Source organism: Sturnira hondurensis, unplaced genomic scaffold (assembly GCF_014824575.4).
Source record: "Sturnira hondurensis isolate 20B ecotype Veracruz unplaced genomic scaffold, ASM1482457v3 Scaffold0022017, whole genome shotgun sequence".
NCBI classification, from domain to species: Eukaryota; Metazoa; Chordata; class Mammalia; order Chiroptera; family Phyllostomidae; genus Sturnira; species Sturnira hondurensis.
In genome coordinates this window covers 8,739,530-8,764,728 of record NW_028094648.1, presented here as the reverse complement: position 1 = coordinate 8,764,728, position 25,199 = coordinate 8,739,530, and the positions used below count along the sequence as shown (strand labels likewise).

General features: G+C 39.4%; 1 protein-coding gene across 2 annotated transcripts in view; it reads right to left on the bottom strand.

Moving 5' to 3' along the window:
• The window catches only part of TXK (TXK tyrosine kinase), a 55,782-nt gene that overhangs the window by 2,021 nt on the left and 28,562 nt on the right, over nt 1–25,199 (bottom strand). For both annotated transcript variants that reach the window (XM_037034137.1, XM_037034138.1), the window contains 9 exons: nt 22,210–22,264; nt 16,575–16,654; nt 15,494–15,621; nt 11,339–11,413; nt 9,262–9,433; nt 7,529–7,745; nt 4,812–4,876; nt 2,818–2,936; nt 1,107–1,264 (listed from right to left, as the gene is read on the bottom strand). In XM_037034137.1, coding sequence (XP_036890032.1) covers nt 1,107–1,264; nt 2,818–2,936; nt 4,812–4,876; nt 7,529–7,745; nt 9,262–9,433; nt 11,339–11,413; nt 15,494–15,621; nt 16,575–16,654; nt 22,210–22,264 — 1,069 coding nt within the window. The remainder of the gene's footprint in view (nt 1–1,106; nt 1,265–2,817; nt 2,937–4,811; nt 4,877–7,528; nt 7,746–9,261; nt 9,434–11,338; nt 11,414–15,493; nt 15,622–16,574; nt 16,655–22,209; nt 22,265–25,199) is intronic.

Genomic DNA, 25,199 nt, shown 5'->3' with positions numbered 1-25,199 from the left:
TCACAAATAAGTAAATCAACATAACCAAAACACTGCTTTAATTCATTTTCCAACTGTAATTTGAGACCGATGTCATCTGCTTGGTCCTCCCTGCCCCTTCCCTGTCTTCTGTCCACAAAATATAAAATCTCAATAAGTATTTTATTATACATACATGTATATGTATATTGCTTCATATACAACATATATTCCTGAGCTATTTGCAATGTTAATGCAAATATGCTCTTAAGACAACTATTTGCTACTAACAGCTTTCAGGATTCCTTGCAAAACCGTCATATGTAAAATATTTTCACACACCAGGCATCTTTATACAATTAATACTTCTCTAGAAGGTGAACAACCACATCATTATTGAATATTGAATTTTCCAGCATTTGCAGATTGGGAACTAAGTGATTTCTTTTTCAGCTGGGAGGAAACTCCTCACTCCACTATGGTTTTTCTGGGCTGAAACTGTCAGCTGGAAAGAGAGAGGACATGTCCAAGTCACAGGGGAGTCTGATATGAAGGGAAGGCTGTGCTGAATCACTACCCAGAAGGGACAGGGGCGAGACATAACCCCGGTGGCTTTATTTACAAGCTTGGCATTTCAAGAGAAAGAGAAACTGGGCTCTCGAGAGATAATTTCCTGAGTAGAAGTTCCTGGCACACGTTCTGCCTTCATTCCTGCTCTCGTTTAATCTCTCTATCAGGAGTCCTGACTGCCACAGGAGAGACGAAAGCCATTACTTCTGGAAAAGCAAGACAAACTAGAGTGGAGCAAATAAAAACACCATCCTTCCCTTTCAATGTGGAAGTTTAAAAACCTGATTCTACCCTTGGTTTCCACCCCCCAGTTCTTAACGGTGAAGAACATCTGATCGCCAAGGCTTTTCTGACAACACGAGTAGCTGCAGGAACCAGAGAGATAAGACTTGGAAGATACCCGGAATTTCTCCATGAGAGGCCACTATTAGAAGCAAAACAGACTGAGGACGTTGTAGTGGGGGTTTCAGACAGAAACAGCACTTCCGGCTCTTGGGGGCCATGACCGTGATGGACACTCAGGTCTGCTCTCCGATGCTGGGACTCCCGACCTTCACAGGAAAGTAAGGGACACTCACCTCATGCCAGCAGCTGTACATGACTTCGTAGATGGACATCGGTGCCAGGCGAGGGCGATAGAGCCTGAAGCCTTTAGAAATGGCTTCGACAACTTGCAAATTTGACTTATTTTCAAAAGGCATTTTTCCCTCTGTAAAAACTTCCCACATCAAAACTCCTGCAAGTACAACACATAAAAAACAGAGGTGAGAGAGAAGTGGTCACTTGGAACTGAAAGAACTGTTTCAAACTATACAGCATTATCTTCCCCTTCCAGCCTTTGAGCAGTAATCACCCAGAACGAGAGCAGTTCCACCCAGGAAGCACACTGTGCGCATCTTAGTTTTCGGACAGGCCTGGAATCTGAAAATATTCCAAGTGAAAGCAATGCCTTTTCTTTCCCAGTGTCCTTGTCTTCCTTCCTATTGGAAGAAAATGCTACCAACATTTTCATTTCTAAGTATTCTTGTGTCCCCACACCCTGGAATCAATAAAACTTTTTGCCATTCCACAGAAAATGGCACAATGGCCTGAGGCTCTGCTGCCTGCTGGAGCCGAGAATTTACCAGCCAGCTGACGGCACGCCTCCCCTCCCCCAGTGGAGGTTAACTGCTGGGTTGAGCTGCAGAACACTTACCTGGGCTCAGCAGGTGTTCAGTAACCACTGACTGATGACCCGATTAACTCATGAAACTTCTACAAGGCTCCTAATCTGACTTAGTTATTCACTTATACCAAATTTGCATTAGGTATCAATTAGAGGCCAGGCCTGTGCTAGAGTCAGAGGATCCTTAAGAACAAGACCAGTCCCTGTGTTCAAGACCCTCACTGTCCAAAGTGGGGTTGAGGGGGAAAGAGACAAGTGGTCAGAGAGAAGCCAAGGAGCTCTAACTGTTCTGCAACCACTTGATGAGGCCCTTGGATGCTACTCACTGCCTCACAGCGTAACCGCTCTCCAGCAGAGCATAAAAAGTCACCTGCCAAGACTATCGCAAGTCAGCGGAGAGCTAATGAGATCAGTGATACCAGTTTAACCTTATTGCAACAAGAAAACCCACACCCTTCTGAGGGAACAGCTGTCCCTCCAAACCCAAAAAGCCATCCAGGAAAGTCTGGGTGAAACAGAATAGAGTATCACACATTTGTTGTGACTTTTAAAATATCAGTTCAAAGAACAAACTCCATTGGACACTGGTCTACTGCATCCCTCAGTGGAGAACGTCAATTGACAGTGTAAACGTCAATTGACAGACCCCAAGGAGGCCTGTGTCTAAAGTACACCAAACTTGAAGGCAATGAAGTAAATTAAGTGGTGGTGCTTAGTAGTTAGACAATGAATTTGTTAATTATGTTGTACACTCAAAATTCAGTGACACCATAAGATCAATTTTCCTTGCAAGTCTCTGTGGTGTAGAAATGTTGGCTGAGTCTGTTTTCCAAATCAGTAGAACTCATGCTCTGTTATGGTTTAATAGCAAGTGCTCAACAGGAAAGGAAAAGATCCAAAAGGTAGATTTCTGTGAGAAGGTGAAGGATACCGGTTGTCAAAGACAGCCTGGATGTGTTTAGAATATTTAAGACAGGAAAGCACAGTAATGAAAAAAAAATTACAATGAAAAAAAATTTTAAAGACCTTAAAAAATGTGACATTATACCAAGAAATTGAAGTTCAAGGAGACTGGCCTATTTTATGAACTCGAGTCCCAGTAAAAGAACATCACATTCACTCACCAAATGACCAGACATCCGATTTGCTGCTGTACTTGTTGAAATGGAACACTTCAGGAGGGGACCACTTGACTGGGAACTTGGCTCCAGAAGAACTGATGTATTCATCGTCCAAAACGTACCTATAGGCATCAGATTTCAAAGCACATTGTGTTTTGTGTTACCTGCAGTTTGGCTTACTTCAAATCCCTTCAGTTAACTCCACTCTAGAAGACAAAGTGTTTTAGCAAAGAAGGGTTCCGTCTACCTTCTTTCTTTGCTTCCAAAGTGGAAAAGTAGCCCTTATAGTGTTTCCTTCCAAATCAAGCCTCAGTTGTGTTTATTTTATTTAGGCCTCAGAAAACCATAGCAGTCCTTTAGTCCAAAATACACCCTACTGATCATGCTAATTACAACAAGATCTGCAAAGAACCATGCTGAATGGCCTAACAACCAAGGTTACAAAAAGAAAATTAAACATGAATATATAATAGAAAATGTGCAATTTAAAGCTGAATGTCTTATTTTTTTCTGAATATTTTTGGGGCAGAGAAGAGGGGAAATAAAAGTATTTGAACATAATTTATTTGATGTGAAAAACTTCTAAGCATTAAATCACCCTATATGGAAAGAAATCAGTAGCAGCTATTATCTCCTTTTTAAAAAATTTAAAAATTAACCCCTCTCTCTTTTTTGGAATTGTTTGCAGAAATATCCGAGGATGAGCACCTGAGGGAAGAGATGTGAGCTAACTTGCGCTGTGTAGCACCTTGAGTGTGCAGAATAGTACTTCTAAATTTACCTGTTAATGCTTCCCCACATTTCACATCTTTTTTCACACATTCTACCTCACCTCATCTTTAAGCCCTTTATTGAGCTAGAGGTCATTCTACAAAGGGGAAAGAATGAAACATAGAAAACAAAGGGAAAGGAGCCATTTTTCATAGCTTTGTGTTTCAATAGACTAGGCTTTCCAGAGAAGGAGAAGGATGGAATTATTAACAAGATATTCTGGAGAGAGGCTCCTGGATAAGAGCGAGGCTTCCCCACCACCACCACCTCCACCATCTGTCCCTCTAGAAAGAGGTCCCTTGAGCTGGGCAGGAGGGTGATAGGAGGGAAAGGGAAGGAGTGTTAGCCACCAGTGGATGGCTGAGGTGGGGTCCTGACTCGTCCTGAGCTGCCCTGGTCACATGGCAGAGGAAGAAGGCCCCGCCTCCCCACAAGAGGTTGGTGGGACTCAAGAGCAAACCAGAGCCTGTGTCTTCTTTCCCAGGAAAGGCAGAAAAATCGTAAAGAACAGAAAGCTGTGGGTGTGCCTAGGGAGAGGGGGCCTTGGATGGAGTTTCCCGATTACAGAGAATGCCAAATACGAAGGAATCTTGCAGGCAGAAGCTCGGGCTGAGTCGGCAGCCACCTCTGTGGCTGGCCCGCCAAGTACAGAACAAGAGGATGGTGACTGCAAGGAAGCCAGTGACAAGGGACTGGCAGTAGACAGTGACAAGGACCAGACAGGTTGTCTCCCTCCCAGCACTATGGCCCCAAGAAACACACAGAACTGGGTTTGAGCCCTAAAGAGAGTCAAGGAGAAACCCTGAATTAACTGGGTTTAAATTTCTAGTAACCTGAAGGAAAGGGGACTCATAAGATAAACTGCAAGGAGTCATACAAAATAAGGTAATATATATAAATATATATATATATATATATATATATATCAGAAAAGCTTTTTTCTTAATCTTACATATATGATGAGTGGACTGCGAAATTACTTTTAATTTTAAGATATGCCACACCTTCATTCATGATGCTATGGAAGAAGATCAGAACAGCCCACAGCATCCGTCTACCTCGCAGCTAAAATTGGCGCATGTCCTAAAATTCAAAGTGGGTCAGCAGCCATACAACCACACGGTCAGAGAAACACAAACAAAGCCAATACCATCTGAAGTTTGTCAGGAGACAAATGCAAGGTTCTCTCTTATAAGTAAACAACAATAAAAAAATATATCATGTACCTGGTCATTCCAAAGTCCGAAATTTTCACTACACTTGTAGAACTGACTAAACAATTCCTTGCCGCCTGTGAAAAGAATAAAAGAACCCAAGTTTGAATGAGATTTTCTTTGAAGAGTTTCTTCTGCTCTCCTGTCCCCTCATTTATTGGAGCCCCCACACTACTTCTCTGTGTGGGCAGCCCGGTTATTCCTACGGTGACGCCGGTCAGTGACGTATGATTCAATATGTCTGCCTTCGCAGGGTAGATTTGAATGATTCTTTAAAGAAAGAAGAAAAAAGTGAAAAGAAATTATTGCACTTTTCCTTTTCAAGATTTTTAATCTTTCTCAGAAAGCACCCCCAATAACTATTAACTCAATCTTCACGAGGACTCAAGAGATGATAAACTATGAATCTTGATATAAAAAATAATGTGCATTTTAAAATTTATTTTAAATAAAAAGAAGGTCCAATATACATGACAAATAAAGGATAGTCATTATATATCTTTGGGAACTACAGTTGCTAATGAAAAGTAAGAAATCGTGCTTTAAAACTTATATCTTATTGAATATAACCATTCACAATGACACTGTTACATTTCTTAAAATGACCACAGTCAAGTAAATACAGCATTTCACAACAGAGAGATCATCTATTTGATACCAAACAACTCATTTTCAGTCAACCTAATCAAAAAAACTATTGTTCTGGTTAGTTAGACTCCTATAGGTCAATGGTTTGATAGAAATTTTTCTTTTCCATAAATTCATGGTGTACTTAGTCCAAAAATAAAAGCACAGATCCTGAAACTGCCCGTCAGAAGGAGCCATGCGGGCTGATGTCAATGAGGCCAACAATGATCTCAAAGCCAGACCACAAGGCAGGCCCTTGACAGGGAAAGATTCCTTGTGAGCTGAGATATTTTAGATGGTATGTAAGTGATAAAACAGAACACGAAAGCAATGACGGAAGAAACCAAGGACAGGAGAGTCTGCAAGAAGCCACCTGGAGCAAATCAAAACCGTCATCTGAGTTTTGAATTCTAACCCTCATCGGGGAAGGCAAACCTGCAGAGACCTGAAGAGTGAGCTGTTAGAACTGACGTGTATCTGTCCACTCCAGAATCTGCTCAGTAGCTGCTACGTGCTGGACCCTGGGGAATACGCCGTGAGGGATGCAGAACGGTCTCACTGTGTGATAGCAATGGGTAGCATTGCTGAGCTTTCCTATGTGTGTAAGTGCTTATACATATTAATTCACATAATCCTCCCAACAAGCCCACATGAGGGAGGTGCTATAATTAACCCCACTTTTCGAGTTAACTAGCTTTCTTAGCTAGCAAGAAACAGAGGCCGGATTTCAGCCCAGGGAGTCTAGTTCTAAGGCCGTGGTTCTCAATCTTGACTGTGCAGCGGACCCTGCAGGAAATTTTTCAAAAGCTGTTGGTGGGTGGATTCCACTTCCAGAGACCCTGGTTCAGTTGGTCTGGGTTATGATCTGGATATTATGATGTTTCAAAAGCTCCTAGATCTTGATTGCAAGGGGTTTAGAGTCCAGCATTTGTGTGAACAATATAAACAATTAGGAAGTAGAAAAAAATAAATACCACGAGAGTTCTAAGTCATGTGTAGGGCAAGCAGTGGTGCATTGGGGCCAGTGAAATTGTGCCTCTTTTCTCCCTCCAAAATATTCCTGCCTGAATGGTGAATAATATGATCGTTCTGGCCACAGGAGATGGGAGACAGGATTACCCTTGGTGACAGTATCAGGGGTTTCTCACAGGATTCTCAGTGGACTCAGAAACGGGACATGGAAGGGCATAGAAGGAATAATATGAATAGCGTGAATAAATACGGAATAGATGGAAAATGGTTTTCAAGGGGAGGAAGCAAAGCAGGAGAGCAGAGCTACAAGCATGTGGAGCAAGACAAGGCTTGGCTCTTAATTTTTTTTTCCCTTTGGTAGGACAGCTCTGAACGTGATGGAGCAGAACTATTTAGAAGCTCTAGTGCTCTTCATTCATGCCAGTAATGCTGCTGAGGTCCTGTCAGAACCAAACCACATCCACATGGGGCAGTTTCACTCCCAGTGTGACCACTGGCACTTTTTCTTATCTGTCGTATCTCCAGTGCCTGGCAGAGCACTGAGCACTCACTAGGCACTCAGTACATATGGTATTTGATTATTGGAAGGAAGGAAGGGAGGGAGGAAGGAAGGAAGGGAGGGAGGAGAGAAAGAAGAAAAGAGAGAGGAAGAGAAGAAAGAAAATAAAATTAATCTTAGTTATTTAGTGCTGTGGTTGATTAGTTTCAGGTATATTTAGAGTAACACCTTACTTGGCTACAGCATCAATGGGCAATTGAAAGTAAAGTTATGCCCTGGCTGGTGTAGCTCAGTGGACTGAGCGCGGGCCTGTGAATCAAAAGATCATGGTTCAATTCCCAGTCAGGGCACATGCCTGGGTTGCAGGCCAGTCCCTTGCAGGGGACACACTAGAGGCAACCATACATTGATATTTCTCTCCTTCTCTCCTCCCCTTCCCCTCTAAAGATAAATAAATAAAATCTTTAAAAAAAAAGAAAGTAAAGTTACATTTCCAAACAATTACATGGAGAAGAAAATGTTTTAAAACTTAAGTGAACGTGTGCATCATTCAAAGTATTGAACGTCCTACATTGCCATGTCCTTCTGAATAAACTACATAAAAGAATCAGCAAAATTGCACTGTGCTCACCAAGTCCCTGTGAATAAAGCAGTTCCTCTCCAGGTACTCCATGCCTTCACATATGTCCTGGCACACGCTCAGCAGCATTTCCTTCCTCAGCTTTCCTTTCCTCTCTCTGAGATAGTCAAGCAGGCAGCCATTCTCCATGAACTCTGTCACAATGTAAAGAGGCTTCCGCTGAATACATACTCCATAAAGCTGAACCAGCCTTGAATGAGATAACTTCCTGTTGAAGGAAAACATACACCAGTGAACAGAGCCGTCTTTGCCTTTCAAAGTGTTGAGACCCCACTGGTGGTTATGTACCATCTCTATGTAATCTTCATCACCGAGATGTGTGAAAAATGAACCCAACCACAGAGCAAGCAGGGCAGTTTCCTTCCCAGTGTATGTCCGAGAAAGTGGGTCCAGCGTGTAAGCAGAGCTGCCCAAGTCACTGTAGGGACAGAATATTATACGCCCCACGCTCCGTTGGTCTCTTTTCCATGCTGTGAGCTCTTTGCTCCCTCGTTACTGCTGCTCCTGGCCTAGATCTTGCAGTTTCTGTTCCTGAGTGTCAAGCTCCGTAACTGTAGTTGCCCAGACCAAAGAAAAAAACAATTCTGGACAGACAAGAGGGAGGAAGGGGTGATTGATGCATTAAGAAAGAAAGAAAAATTTGAATAATAAAAAGTATTTCTATTAAAATATTTTATTACCAGTATCAATTACCCTTGGAGAAGAACACTTCGGGAGAAGGGGCAAGAAATTGGGATGTTTTTCATTTTCACTTTGTTTAGCCCTGCATAATGTAACCTTATAATGTTACAGCTTTTCTTTCAAGATCTAAATGTTTTAGCATGAAGATATGATGATGTAGAAATAAAGAATGAAATGAGATACAAGTGAAGAAGTCCATAGAGAATTTAGAATTCCTACATATATTTTATGATTGTAAATATAATTAGTTCATATATCTCTATATAATGTATCACTACCAATAAGCTAATCCAGTTAATCATCTCTGGGGTTTTTTTTGTGGGGGGGTTGGTTGGTTTGTCAACTGAAGTCTGCAAGTATGAAATTAGAACTAAATTACTTTGGGTAATAAAGGAGAATCTAGGTAACCTGGGTTTTTCTTCTTCACCATATTGTTGCTCCTCTAAGTAAATGTTGAGCAAATACTTAAAGAAAATTGATTTAATTCATGCTGAATTATTGACCTATCCTGGTCTAGGCCAGATTATAGATGTAAGGACACAGCCACGAGTCCAGCTGAGCCAGAATGCTGATCTGGAAAACCACGGCAGATAAGAGCAGCGTCCGAGGGACTACAAGGGGCCACCCTGTTAAAGTTCAGGATTCCTAAATCCTGTGAAAACAAATATTTTATCCTTATATTTCATTAGACAAAGTCAACATTTTTGCTTCTGGGAAAAGGAAGAAAACTGCACTTATTTACACCGTGTAATTGAGCTGAAAATAACACACATTTTTGTTGCTTTCCCAGATTATCTCAGTTAATTCACACATTGGTCCAGCAAGGTAGGTATTGTGACCCTCATTTTACAGGTGAGGAAATTGAGGCTTAGGATGGTGAAATAACTCATCCAGGCCACATGGAAGTTAAAAATTTTCCCAGGGCACACAACTAGCTTGGGGAGGGTTGTGACAAATCCAGGTACGATTCACTCCAAAATCCACATTCTTTCCATGATACCAGGGTAGTGCAAGATATTCACCTGGGTATTGTTTATACTTACGTCATCACTTTGGCCTCTTCAATGAAGTCCTCCTCAGACATGGAGCCTTCGCTAATGGCCTTGATGGCTACCTGGAAGTGGGCTCGCCATTCACCTAAATGGACCACACCAAACTGTCCACTTCCGATCTCCTTTACAAACGTCAGCTCAGAGGGATCTATTTCCCACTTTTCTGAAAAGTAAAAATATCCATGTCACAAGTAGGGAAAGGCCTGTTAAAATTTTAGAGCTAAAAAAGATGTTGGGCCCTGGCTGGTGTAGCTCAGTAGATCGAATGTGGGCCTGCAAAGCAAAGGGTCGCCAGTTCAATTCCCAGTCAGGGCACATGCCTGGGTTACAGGCCAGGTCCCCAGTAAAGGATGAGTGAGAGGCAGCCACACATTGATGTTTCTCTCCCTCTTGTTCTCCCTCCCTTCCCCTCTCTCTAAAAATAAATAAATAAAATCTTTTTTAAAAAAGAGAGATGTAGGGATTACTGAGATCTCTTCTATTATGTAAAGGTTAACAAATTTATACATGAGTAGAGAGAATTTGTAATCATTTTTAACATTCTCATTGTGGCTTAAACCTGTAATTCCAGAATTCAAGTTTAAACATACAAACTTGAGTTACCTGGAGAAGAATGACAGATATCAAAACATGCTTTCTCTTTTCCGAGAGAACCAGGACAAAACACAGTTCTGAGCCTTTCTTAACTAAACCTACCAAAACTAGGCCTGGGACCCAAAATATTTATGTCCTCAGTGTCTTGTTGTCCCTGTGACTAAACTGCTGAGACAGATCAAATTTGAGCCCTCCCTGCCCCCATTTCAGTCCCTTCTATTGCCCACTCCAACTCCTAACAGGCTTTTCTGCCTTTGGATCTCTTCTCTTTAGGAAACAGTCTAATCAATTCAGCTAATAAATATGCCTTATGTTAAGATTCTGACCTGCATATATGTGTAAGTGTATGTTTGAAGTGAAATCTACGTTTCTACATTTTTCTCATCCTATAAAGTTGGGAGTAGGGGGCTGTTTTCAAAATAACCCGCTTAAAAACTGTGAAGTACCAAATCTTTTGTATCGTTTTTTATGTAGCAACACCGCCACCTGCTGGAAAATTTAAATAATGCACTTAAAAGAATTCCGGATGATAGCCCCTGTACCAGATTTGCAAATCATTCCCCCTCCCGATAGCAGGTGTATCTTAAAAGTAACATGGAAGAACATAGTCATGACCTTGGTATTGGCATATGATTTATTCATCATAATAAACCATAAAGGAAAACAGGGATAATTACACTTTGTAAAATTTCCGTTCATCAAATACATGTAAGGCACAGACTGAATTGTGGACTGTTCTGGATATTACAAATTGAGCAGCTTGGTTTTAAAAAATTAAATAGAACCATCATAACTCAAACTGCTAATGGTGGGACTTACATGTGATGTTTATGGGGCAAAGAAATAATGTAGGTACCCATAACGCCCTGAAATCACCCTTCTGTTTCAGTTAGCACAGAGGCCCTGCATCCTGGGCCTTATGTTACACACCCTCACTTTTCCCCAGTGCATCGTGAGTCCCACTAGTGAGAGAAATGTAAGGGAATAAAGTGTCACCGAATTAGAAAACAGGATTCTTTGGCTCTTACGTAGTCTCACATATTTGCAAATAACACATTTGCTAGAAAATAGTTCACACTAAATTCTGTCCCAGTCCTACTTGAAAAAGGTGAAGAGGACACTTTCAGCAGCTCATTTAACAGGTTCTCTTGGGGAGCAATCTTTTCCAAGCCACCCGTGTACCCAGTGAGCAAAAGCCCAAACATTCAAATGAAAAGAACTGTTATTTATCAATAGGGCTCTTAATAATGTTTAATAAAATTTGGAGTAAAACTGAAATACTGCCCCCCAAAGGCTAAATTACCCTTATAAGATGCATATATTTAAACATCTCAGAAGCAGGATTTAAATGCTGAGAAGAAATATATCTCAATGGACATCTCGGTAAGCTGAGAACTTAAAGAACATAGAGGGAACCTGGGGTAAACTTGTCACTGGGTTGGGCACTGTACTTAGGCACATGTATATACTTTACCATAGCTGAAACCAGCTGTGGCTGGCAAGCAACTGCCCATCAGCCCAACTGGGTAGCGGAGACGGGTCATGAGACCTGGGGAAAAAGAGCAAGAGAAATCACCATTTCAAGCCTACTTACTAATATCAACAATATGCTAGACAATAGTACCATTCTTCACATCAATACTGCAAAAAGGCATTCTACTCAGTCTGTTTGCTTATTTTTCCCATTTGCAAAACATTTTTATAAAATAATATACTCTCATCAAACACTAAAGAATTCAAGAACATATAGATGAAAAATATTAGCAAAATACTAGCATCCAAAAATATACCATTATCATTTGGATAAACATCTTTGCAAAAATCTCTATGTGTATATTTGAAAGGATATACACATCCAATACATTTTACAGAAATATAAAGGTCTTGTGATGAGCTTTTCACAATCAACATATAATTGATATATGTCAATGACTATAAATACATCTTAAAGTTATTTCTAAGATTTCACTATTATAAAATATGCTGTGTAATCTTGAATATATATTTGAATGCACCTCTCAAATAATTGCCTCAGAATAAAGTCCTTCAAATGTGGTTTTCTGATTAAAGTTTCTCTATAAGAACTGTACCAATTTATTTAACCACCAACAATACTTAAGTGTAACCATTTTTCCACCCTTCTTTTTAAGAGTAGTTTTTTTTAGATAGCTTAGAATTTTTGTTTTTTATGGTTCTTAAGAAGAATAATGAGCTATATTGTCTAATCTTCAATTAGATATTGCATTAGCATTATACTGGGAAAGGAAAATATATTTTTTCTTTAGAATTTTATCTGTCCTCTCATAACAAACTTTTAACAATTTTATTGTTGCTCCAGTATAGTCATCTGCCTTTTCTCCCCACCACTGTCCCCCCACCCCAGCCATCCCCACCTCCCTCCCCTGATTTCCCCACCCCTTGGTTTTGTCCATGTGTGCTTTATAGTTTATTTTTTAATAGCATGGGAGAGTAAATGATATGGCTTTTGATTGTGCCAACATGTGGAATTCTACATAGTCCATTTCAGTTTCGTTCAATAAGCATTTATTATTTATTTCTTCAACCAATATTTATTGAAGGCTCAGAAATGGCCAAGTACTACCTAGATGGTGGGAGACAGCAGTGCATAAGAGACTGGTGGTCCCCACTCTCATGAAGCTTTCTTTTTTCTTTTTTTTAATATTTTATTTTTAGACAGACAGGAAAGGAAGGAGAAAGAGAAAACCATCAATGTGTGGTTGCCTCTCATGCATCCCCTACTGGGGACCTGGCCCAAAACCCAGGCATGTGCCCTTGACTGGGAATTGAACCAGCGACCCTTTGGTTCACAGGCCAGCACTCAATCCACTGAGCCACACCAGCCAGGGCCTAATTTCCTCTTTTTTATAAGGACACCAGTGGTACTGGATTAATGTCCGCTGATTGGGCTGGTAAGCCACACTAGGGAATGTTGCATCTTCCTGCAGGTGAGAGGGAGCCATTGAAAGTTCCCATATAAGGGAGTGACATATTCAGATTTCCATTTTTAATAGATCATTCTGACAATAGTATAGAGGATGGACCGAGAGGAAGGCCACACTGGAGACAATAAGACCAGGAATGAGCCACTGTGATTGTCCAAATGAGCAATGATTAGTGCAGCCCCAAGAGACAGGGAGAGGCAAGAACCTACACCAGACTTACTGTGTTTAATAATAAGTAGCAATGAAAGCAAAAAAAAAAAATAAAGACACAAAAACATTCACAACACAATTCCCTGAGATGTGAATAACGAGGTTTAGCAGTAAACTGACTCCTGCTCATGCATGCTCTCCTGTGTCGCCTGAGAGATGCTCACATCAGCACAAAACGGGTTGTTGCATTGAGAACCAAAGTTTTGTCCAAAAACCCAGACACTTTTCCCATGAACAACTTGGTAAAGAAAAGAACTGTTCCAGATCGGAGGTGTTCAAGAACCAAGGTTTGACTACAGCTGAATGCAAACTCTGAGTTTAATGGATTCAGTGGCTGCAATGGTTTCAAAGACTTCAGTGGGTTCATGTTATGGTGCAGGTACTAACGGTGTGACCTCATGCAAGTCACCTCACAACTCATGACCCAGTTTCCTAATCTGTGAAATGGAGACATCAACAGCACCTACCTCACAGGATTGATTGCTCTGGAGATTAAAGAAATTAATAGACATAAAAGCACTCAGAACAGGCTATGGCTCAAAGTCAGTCTGCAATAAGTAAAGGATTCTGGGTCCCATGCCTTTCCTCTCATCATTCTTTCCTGTTGCTGTATGTCTTTTCTACTTCTTTTCTCTTTAATAAATAACGGTCATAGTTTCAACTTTCAGGCCCTGTTTTTCATTGTTCTTATATTTTAAAATATAAAATATATTTTTATGTATTTTTAAAGTTATTTTTAAATATATTTATATTTTATATTTATAAAAGTCTTTATGTTTTAAAAGTTAACTGTGTGGTATTTTGTATATTGTAAGAATGATTTATGTACACTGCAATAAAAAATTAAACCCTAAAGCAATTTATAAGGCAGAAAATAAAAACTTGCCATATCCCGAGTCTCACTCCCCAGAGGTAAACATTAACAGTTTATAGTCTGTTATGATCTTTTTTAAAGAAATTCCTTTTTAAAAAAGATTTTATTTATTTATTTTTAGACAGAGGGAAAGGGAAGGGAAAAGAGAGGGAGAGAAATATCACTGTGTGGTTGCCTCTCACGTAGCCCCTACTGGGGACTCAGCCCACAACCCAGGCATGTGCCCGGACTGGGAGTCGAACCAGCAACCCTTTGGTTCACAGGTCAATGCTCAATCCACTAAGCCACACCAGCCAGGGCTGTTATAATCTTGTTGGTTAAAAAATTATTACCTAAACGTCAACAGTTTTTCTGTGCACACATATGTGTATGAATGTACTTTTTCAAAAGTAAGACTATACTCTAAATATACTACTACGTACTTTTTTTTTACTATCAACTTATCACTAACATCTCTTCATGTCAGCACATCCTGATCTACCTCAGTATTTTTTTTCACTTGACCACCATAACCACTCTGTTTCTTAAACTTTGTCGTTAAAGGAAGAGGAGAGGAGCGAAGGAGAAAACTCAGAGCTTGTCTCCGGATTCAGAGGGCTCTGTCTCTGTCTAGCCACAGACAGGCCCTTCCCGGCTCCCTCGGGAGCCAGGTTCCCCACCGCCGCGTCCTCTCTAGCTGAACTCTGGGGGACTCATGTGGACTCACCCTGTAAGTGGACAAAAACTTCCTTGGATTTATTCCTGATATTTAGAAGCAGTATAATGGAAAAACGGCTGCTTTCCAAAAGAGATTTCTTTTTTTGTCAACACAGCTTTTCGTGAGAGAAATTTTTTTAAAGTACTGTATGACAAGAAGTCAAAACAACATGAAAAGCTACAGTGGATTCCAAATTCTAAATGCTGAGGTGAGAGGACTCCCCCCCCCCCCAAGGGGCACAGGGATGTCTTGCAGGGTTGGCCAAGGGCTGAAGGCAAGAGAAGTGGTTGTAACTGTGGCAGAACTTTCCAGGACCCTTTATTTTTCCGTTGGTGGTAGGTTGGCACAAGTAACAATTATTACAAACAATAGCTGGGGACAGGGTCTAAATATGCCTCCAGCACATTCAGGCCAAAATGTAATGAGTGGAAGGCCGTCTCCTGTATAACTTCTTCCACTCTCTAAACAAGAAACAACAGAGAATGAGAGGTTTAAGGGTGATTTTCTCTCGCAGCAGTCTAACGTAGAGAGCAAATTTATAGGGGCAAAGAAAAGGAAGCATGATTCTTTAGGACACTGGACACGCTGTTACATGGAGCCCTATGTATATGTCAAGAACAAATGCATAGAGATTAAATGGCGTTTTGCTTCTCTGTCATCTATCATTTTTCTGACTTGGCAGAAATCTTAAAAATGGACCTACCTCTTGCCCCCTGACTAGAAAAAACAAAGAAGCATCAATGAAGAGAATTTTTCCAAAGTACATTCTATTTCCAGCTCACACACATATTTAGAGGGATATCTGTTAAGTGTCCGAGGCAAAAGATGCATTACCCATCGAGAGCCTGGGTCCATGGCTCTCCCAGCCTGAAGTTCCTGACTTACCGGCTGCATTGTGTTGGTGATACCAGATCAACTCAGGGATTGATTGAAAGAAGTGCTTCTCAGCCACGTACCACTGTCCGGAGTCATTCCTTTTAATCTGATAATGTTTGACGGTAGCCTCCATGCTTCTACAATCAATCAAATGTGGATTAGTAAACAAGCAAAAGGTCGCTTTGGCACGATATCAGTTCAGTAAGCAACAGGACTCCGCCTCTGGAACACTTGGCCTAGCAACACTACACACTGACGAGCAGATGGGATTGAATCGAACAGGTGTCTCAGCATCCCAGGAAAACTCCTCAGCTGTCTTACTTGGGCCTTAGAACCAAACATGACTTCAGCCAAAGCTGTCTACATGACAAGCCTAGTGTTCAAAAAAAGTAGCTCTCATCATGAGCATGTAAGTATTGATTGACTATCAAGTACCTGTTAGGTGAATAAAGAAATGCATTGTGAGGGGTGTGAGGAGAGGTGAGACGAAGAAGAGAGGAGAACCAGTACAGGCTGCGCTGATGACCACTTCTGTCATGGGCAACTGCAGCTTCCGCCTTATAGGATGCTGAAAGACTGGGGAACACACCTGGGAATGGTCCCACTAAAGCGCGGAGAAGCCAAGGTGCTTATCCACCCACCCCCATTCCTCGCTGATGGAGGCTCACTCCTAAGTAGTTACTTCTCAGACGCTTCCAGCCTAGCCATGGAGACCATGAGTTCCTTCATACAGAGAACACTCTCAGGCAGAAAGACGCGGGAAGCTCTCTGAGTGCAGATGAACTCTCTGCAGGTAGACCCAGGATAGACCAGGGGAGATGAGGGGAGCATCGCCAGCTCAGCTACAGCCAATTCAACCTCCTCATTTGATGGTTGAGAAAAGGAAATGAGAGAATTTAAGTGACATCCAATGCCACACCCAAAACTTGTTAGGTGTACAACTTGAGCTGGTTGGTTGTCTTATTTCCAGTCCAGCAATCTTCTCCCTGGGCCAGGCTCTCGTTTACATTCTCTAAGTGATGCTGTCTCCTTAAAAAGGATTGTCCCAAAGATTATTATTTCTAAAGTAACCCAAATCACAATTGCTTACCTTCTATCTCTTAGAAACACGGAAATTGTGTAGGACCCCAAATGTCTTGAATCTCGGACAATAAATGCACCTTCTTTAGACTGCAAAACAATTCATTCACTGAATAAGTTTACTTTTTACTAGAAAGAAAGATGAACCTACATCTTAATAATGAAAACCAAAGCTATACTGACTTACTTATAAGAGGATGAGATTGTTTTTTTACAAGTATGGGTTTAGAAATAATACCTATAAAATAAAATATAGTTAAGACAAGGAATTTTTATATGAATTTTAAAACTTTGCCCCCAATTTTTCTAAGAGAAACCCTGCATTTAACAACTTTGTTATCCACTATTTAGTTATTTTTGTTATGGCAATCAGAACAATAGGCCACAATAGCTGATAAGTAGGAAGAACTCTGAGATTTGTGCTTCGGAAGAAAGAAAAGAAAATGGCAGGTGGGGGCGAAGCAGAAAGCGAGAAAACATCTGAAGTTGTTGGGGTGGAGAGTGGGAAAAGAGACCAGCGTTTTAATGAGGATGAAGAGAGAATAGATTTGGGGGAGTCTGGAGAGAAGTGCAAGGAGAGCCATTTCAGCCCTTCTAGGGGCATGGGAGTGACGAGAAGGGAAAGGCAAGAGGGAAGAATATCATAGTAAGTTTGGTGTTAGATTATGGATTGGATCCCCTCTAAAGTTTTTTGGAAATCTCAACAAAGCTGTGACTTGCTTTCAAATAATTTTAAATGTTGGACAGTTTTATTTGCTTTTTTATTTGATATTTAACAATGCTTCAGGTTTGCTGACTGTGCTTGCACTTGTGAAGAGGAAAATATCTCAGAGTCTTGTCAAACCCATGAAAGCACACACCTGTGAAGGGCCACTAAGTTGTGTGCGCACTGCACAACCCAAACGGCCTGGCCTGACCCTGGTGGGGAATGTAACTCACAAAGCCACCTCCTTCTCCTCCCAGACGCTCACCAAGAGACACGCCTCATTCTCCGGTTAAATTTTCGAACTGAAGAATGTCTTATACCCATTTAAAATGATAAAATCTAGTTCTCTTTGAATTCCTACCATGTGCAGGGATTGCATTATCTGCTGTAGGGGACACAAGATGTGGAGGATAAAGATGTGTGTATAGTATGTGTGTGTGTGCATACACATACAAACACACATATGTGTAAACTCCAAGCCCCTAACTCAAGGAAACTTAAATAAAAATGAAAAGTATCTAGAAGATAATAAGGAAATGCTAAGTATCAGAACCTCTGCCATCTAGGTTAAGCAGTACTCAGAGGTAAATTCAGTCATATTACCTACATCAATGAAAGGGATACCAATAAGTGTACCTGACTCAAGTAGTTAGGGTAAGAGCTGTGAAATAAAGTAGAAGAAAGGAATTATCATATTTTGTCACGTATAGTGCGCAAGCATGTTTTTGGCCTAAATTTTCAGAGAAAAAAATCTTTTGTTTTATGTTATATAGATACAGAATTAGCACTACCCAGCATAATGCACATCCATATTTTTTCCTAAAAAATTTAGGCAAAAAAGTGTGTATCGTATATGGCAAAATACGGTAATAAAGACAAAAGCAAAAATAGAACTAGTAATTATACAAAATATAATATAGCTAGTAATTAAATTCAAAATCTGGTTCTCTAGGAGAAACAATAAACTAGATAAATTGTCAATTAACTGATTGATGATAAATTGTCAATCAACAATAAATGGGAAAATTGATAAAAAATGTAATCACTCTATACATTTTGAAAACTTCAATAAAATGAACAATTAACTAGCAAAGTATAAAATGTATTAAAATTGGTCCCAGAAGAACTAGAAATCTTAATGGACCTATTAAACAGAAAAATGGATAAAGTTCTGACTTTATCCAAAGAGCTACAACATTTAAAAGTACTACAGTTACACTATCATTTCTAAAAATCATAAATTTTAGAAATGATACACAGATAAATCAAATGATTCCAGAGCATGTGAAAAGAAGAAAAACTTCTAGGTTTTTATATGAAGTGAGCTTAATATAAATACTAACAACAAAGACTGATGACAAAAGGTGAAACTACAAACCAGTCTTTCCTGTATCAATGCAAAATCCTAACTAAATATTAACGAAAGTGTTTGTTTTTCTCCTTACATCTTTAATCCAGCCGGGATTGATTTTTCCCTGAGGTAGGGATATAATTTTAGTTTTTTTCTATAGGAATAATCAGTAAGTGGATCCCAGAAAAAATAGGTCTCAAAACCCCAATTATATCTGTAATGGCCTGAACAAGTTTTCCTAAATTAATCTGTAAACTTAAGGCAACCAAGAGGAAGTGGATTTTTTTTTCCAATTTAGGCAAAGCATTTCTGAAGTTTATATGGACAAACTATATATCTAGAACATTCTTTAAAAACAGAAGAATGAGAGAGGCCAGCTCTAGCTGGTGTAGCTCAGTGGATTGAGCACAGACTGCGAAGCAAAGGGTCTCCAGTTCGATTCCCAGTCAGGGCACATGCCTGGGTTGCAGGCCAGTTCTCAGCAGGGGATGCAGTTCCTGGCAGGGGCGCACGAGAGGCAACCATACATTGATATTTCTCTCCCTCTCTCCTTCCCTTCCCATCTAAAGATAAATAAATAAAATCTTAAAAAATAATAATAATTAAAAATAAATAAATAAAGTGGTATAACAGCAGCATGCTGTGTGTGACAGGCTGAGGGATGAGACCGAGTGAGAAGTCCCGGTACTTCTCACCAAAATTATAGGATATTTCTATAAATAATTTATGCAACAAATTTGGAAATAAATATAAAATAGGCAATTCTCTAGATAAAGATAAATTATCAAACATCTCAAAGAAAAGAAAATTAAATCAGTAGTGAAAGGTCTGCCCACTAAAACCAGACAAAGAGAAGGGAAATTAGAAGGCTGGCTCACTCTGGACATAACAGGACAAATGCTAAATAATATATAGGAAACCCAAACCAGAAATATATTTTTTATTTTATTATATTTTTAATATTTTCTTTTTTTTCTTTTTTTCTTTTTATTGTTGTTCAAGTAAAGTTGTCTCCATTTTCCCCCCACCATTCCCCCCAACCCCAGCCATCCCTACCTCCCACCCTCAATCCTACCTGCCTTTGGCTTTGTCCATGTGTCCTTTATACGTGTTCCTTAAGAAGCCCTTCCCCTTTCTCCCCATTATCCTCTCCCACTTCCCCTTATTTATTGATTCTTTTGAGAGAGATAGAGACGTCAATTTGTTGTTTCATTTATTTATATACCCATTCATTGGTTCATGTATGTGCCTTGACTGGGAATTGAACCTGCGACCTTGGCATATCAAGATGATACTCTAACCAATTAAATGCCTCATGACTGGGCAGGATTTAACCCAGGCATACTTTTTTAAAACAAAAGTTATAAATATGTAAATTACAAAAATATTTTATGATATATAGGAAAATATGTGTATACCAGGTCTGTCCAGAAAAATCCAGTCATTATTAACGTAACAAAAACAGTTTGCACAACATTGATATAACCTGGCATCCAAGAAGAGTGGACTGCAATGTGCATGAATAAACAACAACGACTTCACTGCACTAGTCAGAGGGGGCAGTAGATGCTGTTAAGTGAGCATGTGTACTGTGTGGCTGTCACATTCAAAATGACTGAGTGAGTAGAGCAATAAATCTGCACCAAATTTTGCTTTAAGCTTAACATTTCTCCATGGGAACTATTTGGATGATTCAAAAGATGCAACTATGGGCAACTGGTGATTGACAGCTTCATCACGATAGTGCACCCACTCACGCATCAAGTCTTGTGCAGAGTTTTTTGGCAAAACATCAAATCACCCAGGTAACTCAGCCCCCCTAAAGCCAGATTTGGTACCCTGCAACTTCTGGCTTTTCCCCAAACTAAAATCACCTTAGAAAAGGAAGAGATTTCAGACTGTTGACAAGATTCAGGAAAATACAGTGGAGCAGCTGATGGCATTTGGGAGAACTGAGGCCCCAAGGTGCCTGGTTTGAAGGGGACTGAGGCATCATTGTCCTATGTACAACGTTTCTTGAATCTTGTATCTTCAATAAATGTCTCTATTTTTCATGGTACATGTCTGGATACCTTCTGACAGACCTCATATTTTTAACTCTTTCCCTACCCCTAACCACCACTCCCAAACACACTGAAGACCTAAATGCGAAAAGCAAATCTTCAAAGAATTTAAAGGGAAACATAAAATTCCTTCATTATTTCATGATGAGAGGAATTTCTTTTGAGTAAATAAACAAAAAAGTAGAGGTCACAAGAGAAATATTGAAAATTTTGATGTTAACGTTTTTAGAAATTCTGTATAAAACAGCATACAGTTTTTTTAAAGCCAGAAATTAGAAGAATATAATTGTAACATAACTATAATTTTAACACATGACAAAGGACTGGTATTCAGAACATATTTTTTAAAATGTCCGCGAGTTAGTTTAAAAGGCAAATACTACAGAAAAAACAAAGTCTATTTTTCTTATTTTTTATTTTCTTATATTTTCTTATATTACACAGAAAAAACGGGCTGACCCAGCCCAGCCCAGCGACTCTGGCCGTGGTACCTGTGATCACCTTTCGTACTGTGGATCTACCTCTGGACTTCCCTTCTCCACTTCTGCCTGCCTGTCATAACATCTTCTGTGTTCATTCTGGACCTCTGAAGATCACTGTCCAGAAAGCCACCTGCAGTCACCATGCCAGGCCCCCCATGCCAGGTGACTGCAGGTGGAAAGCCACTCGCAGTCACCACATTTGCTGCCACACTCCATCAGGTGTGTGGACAAACAGGTCAGGCCTAGTCAGCAAAGCCAGGCCTGACCTCCAACCTCCAGCCCGCCTGCCCCAAGGCTGGGTCTGGGTCCCTCATGCTCGCCTATCCCCCAGCTACAACCTGGACCCTCTCTGAGTCCTGAGCCACTATTGGCACCGAGTTTTTAGTTACAGAACTGATTCTTTCTCACTTATCTTTCTAGATTTCCTCAACATCTGACAGCAGTGCACAGTGACACACATATCTCTCACCTAGTTTCTAGTTTTGACTCTACTTTTACCCACAGAGAATCTTTACCGTCAGTTGGAAATTTAAACTCTATGCAGTTTTATTTTGTTTTGACCTAAATGAGCAGTTTTGATCTGAGCTTGATATTTTGGCTACCTTACTCTTCCCTTTGTTCCCAAAGGACAAAGACAGGGTAGCACCGAGCATTTTTTTCTATTTGTGTTTTTAACGAACCTAAGCTAAGGTCATGAGCAGAGGTTGCGTACTTGACTGGCATTGATGAAAAGGGGTACGGGCAATTCTAACGTAGACTGTGCTGGTAGAAGGCACTTTGGAGTGAATGAAGGGGCTGGAGAATGTTGGCATTGAAATTATTTCAGGAAAAACACATTTCTGAAGTTATGATGAAAATCAATAGAAAAGAGAATGATACAAAGACAACTAGTTTACATCAAAAAAATAAAGATGAGATAATAATACTATGGAACTAAAAAGAACAGGAAGTAATCAAACTTTTTAATTGAGTAAGGTCTTTCTTTATAATGTACATCTCTCAGAAATTTTGAAACAGATTTATTGAGGAATAAATTGAATTACCTCTTGTCTCAAAAGACGTTCTGCCTGGTTTCTGGTGATATTTCTATGGTACCACCTGTAAAAGTAATAAAAACTATTTTTAAATTTTCTTTTTTTCCAGAAAAAAAACCTGTTCCATTTTTCTTGTTTTAAAGAACTTACTCCAGAAATAAATTTTAGAAAATTGAGTGCTTTTAAAAAAAAATTTAGATAGATAATCCTGTACTATTAGGGTCAGTTTATTTAGTCTACTAACTGACCCTAATAGTACAGGATTATCTATCTGAATTTTTTTAAATTAATTTAGTCTAGTAGACTAAATTAATTGCAATATCTAGCTTATTCTATTATATCTCAATTCAACTTTCTGACACACACTTAGTATATAATTTTGAACAACTTTACTTCCTAAAAATGGCCATGAAATGCATGTGGTTAGGAGGTCATCATCTTCAATAACCACTGCACTGAGCTTTGGTAGACACTAAAAAATACTTAATTCTTTCTAGTCAAGAACTTATTTGCATGCTTTTGTAGGGACTATGTTGCTATTCCAAAATACAAAACCCATTCAAATTTATTTGACTTTCCTAAGTACGTTCACTGGTAGTAGGGTCAGCACTGGGTAGAGTGAATGGAACAGCCAGTACATAATCCTGCTCCACACGCCCTCTCCCACCTCCTCCACGGCCTCATTCTCTGCTCACACCCTAACCTTCAGCCAATGGGGATTCTCTCTTTCCTTGAATTTACCAAGCCCTTTCTGCCTCTGATCCTGCTGTTATCTCTGCGTAAAGCATGTCACTATAAGACTTTGTAGCAATGATTTTCAACCTTATTCATTTCATGGCACACATAAAGTAATGACTAAAATTCTGTGGCACACCAAAATGGTGGTTTTTTTTTTGCTGATCTGACAAAAATAGGTACAATTTTGATTCACTCACACAGGACAGCTATTGTTGTGTTGGCTGTTGTCATTTTTTTTTAATCTGACAATCTAAAGGAAAAGAAGTCCTCTGCTAAATAGTCAGGTACTGCATATTTTAAAAATTCTTCTGCTTTAGAATTACCAGAAGTGTACACAGTTGTGATAGTTAAACAATACTGTAATTTAAATAGATAGTTTGGTATTACAATACTTAGTCAATAAGCAAACACTGTATAAGAAAGAGGAAATGGTAGAACCAAGGAGAGCGAAAGAACAATGGAAAAACTTTCATTTCAAAAAAAGATTTTAAAAAGAGCTAATCTAGTATTACCAGAAGTGCTATATTTATGGACAGGGGAGGGAAGAATGCATGTATGCCCATCCACTGAGTCACAGCGGGTGAGCCAGATGGAGGCTGAATGAAACTCATACCTGACTTTGAGGATGGAATCGATCTTATCTCACGGACTTCCCCTAACCTCCAGTAGCAGAAAGCTGCCACTAAATTAAAGTGGCCGGGTATTAAAAATACTAATGCTCTTACAATGAAAATGAATCTTTAAAAAGATGAACCATAGAGGAGAATAGGGATAATTACAGACAATTTTAGATAAAATAATATAACTACTTATAACTGTGATTATTTAGTACTTTTCAATGAATATTAATATTGTGCAGGGAATTTCAAGATGACTCGGAGACCTCCTGTTACAGAGTTAAAGACATGGGGTGTCAGTTTAAAGGGGCCCCCAGTGGTGAAGTTGTGAAATACGTGTGTTAAAAGGAGAATAATGATTATAGCTCACTCACAGGTTATATCTGTGAAAAATACAACCGCTTAATGGCACTTCTTAAAAGTAGACACAAATCGCATGTTTTCTAAAAGTTTTTCACCCACTATCATATCAGTGTTAGCTTTGTTGCTTTATACTTAGTATAATAATAAATAATAAATGTAAATATATTGTTTTGATTACATGTAAATTTAAAATCTGTGTGCATGTCACTAGAATGACTTCAAAGGAGTAACCAAAGACCCAGACAGAAATATGTAATGATTTTAGGATTCTTTAAAATAATGCCGGATTCCACAGGCAGGAAGAAAATTGGGTGAATATAACTTAAGGAGGTTTGGGTATGGTGTCTTAGAATTAAATCAGATGGTAAAAGATAGAAGAGTTTTGTTTTATTTGTATTTAAATCAGGAAGATTGTAACTCATACCTAGACAACACTGTCTAAAGATAATGAGAAAAATCAGACCCATACTTCTGTAAAGGTCAGGATAATCAATGTCTGATGTTTAAAATACCTGGAATTGTAAGAGACTCTGGCAGATTGGGTTTTGCCTCTGATTTACAATTTAAAATTAATCTTAAACTTGGTATTTGGAATTTAAGAGAATTCGACTCATTTGTAAAATATTTGTATGCTAAAGAGAACTTGATTTACCACACACACTTAATTTACTTGATTCACCACAAATGTTTAGTTTGTTGAATTTCCAGGATAATGCAGGGACTTACAAACAGTTATTACCATTGCAAATTTGCCATGTCTGGCATATGAAGTATTTAAAGAGAAAATTGAATGTATTCAGTTTATCGGTGAAGTTAAATGTTTCAGGAAATTTAATTAACTGAGCTTATAAATAGGACTGATTGTAGAAGGACATTTAATATGTTGTAAATTAAGGTAATAGTTTATAATTTTATATTTATAAATAGCATATAAAGATTTACGAGTTAAATTTGAAGACTTACTGAAAACTAGGTTTTTATTGGGTTGGCCAAAAAGTTTGTCTGGTTTTCTCTGTACGATGCCTCTAGTAGTACTTAGTTGTCTTTAACTTCATTTGAAACAATTTTGTTAGATTGTATGACCACTGTCATATCAGCGTGCATTAAAAAAAAAAAACATAAAGCCCTGACTGGTGTGGCTCAGTGGATTGAGCACCAGCCTGTAAACCAAAGGGTCACTGCTTTGATTCCAGGTCAGGGCACATGCCTGGGTTGTAGGCCAGGTTCCTGGTGGGGGGCCATACATGAGAGGCAACCACACATTGATGTTTTTCTCCTTGT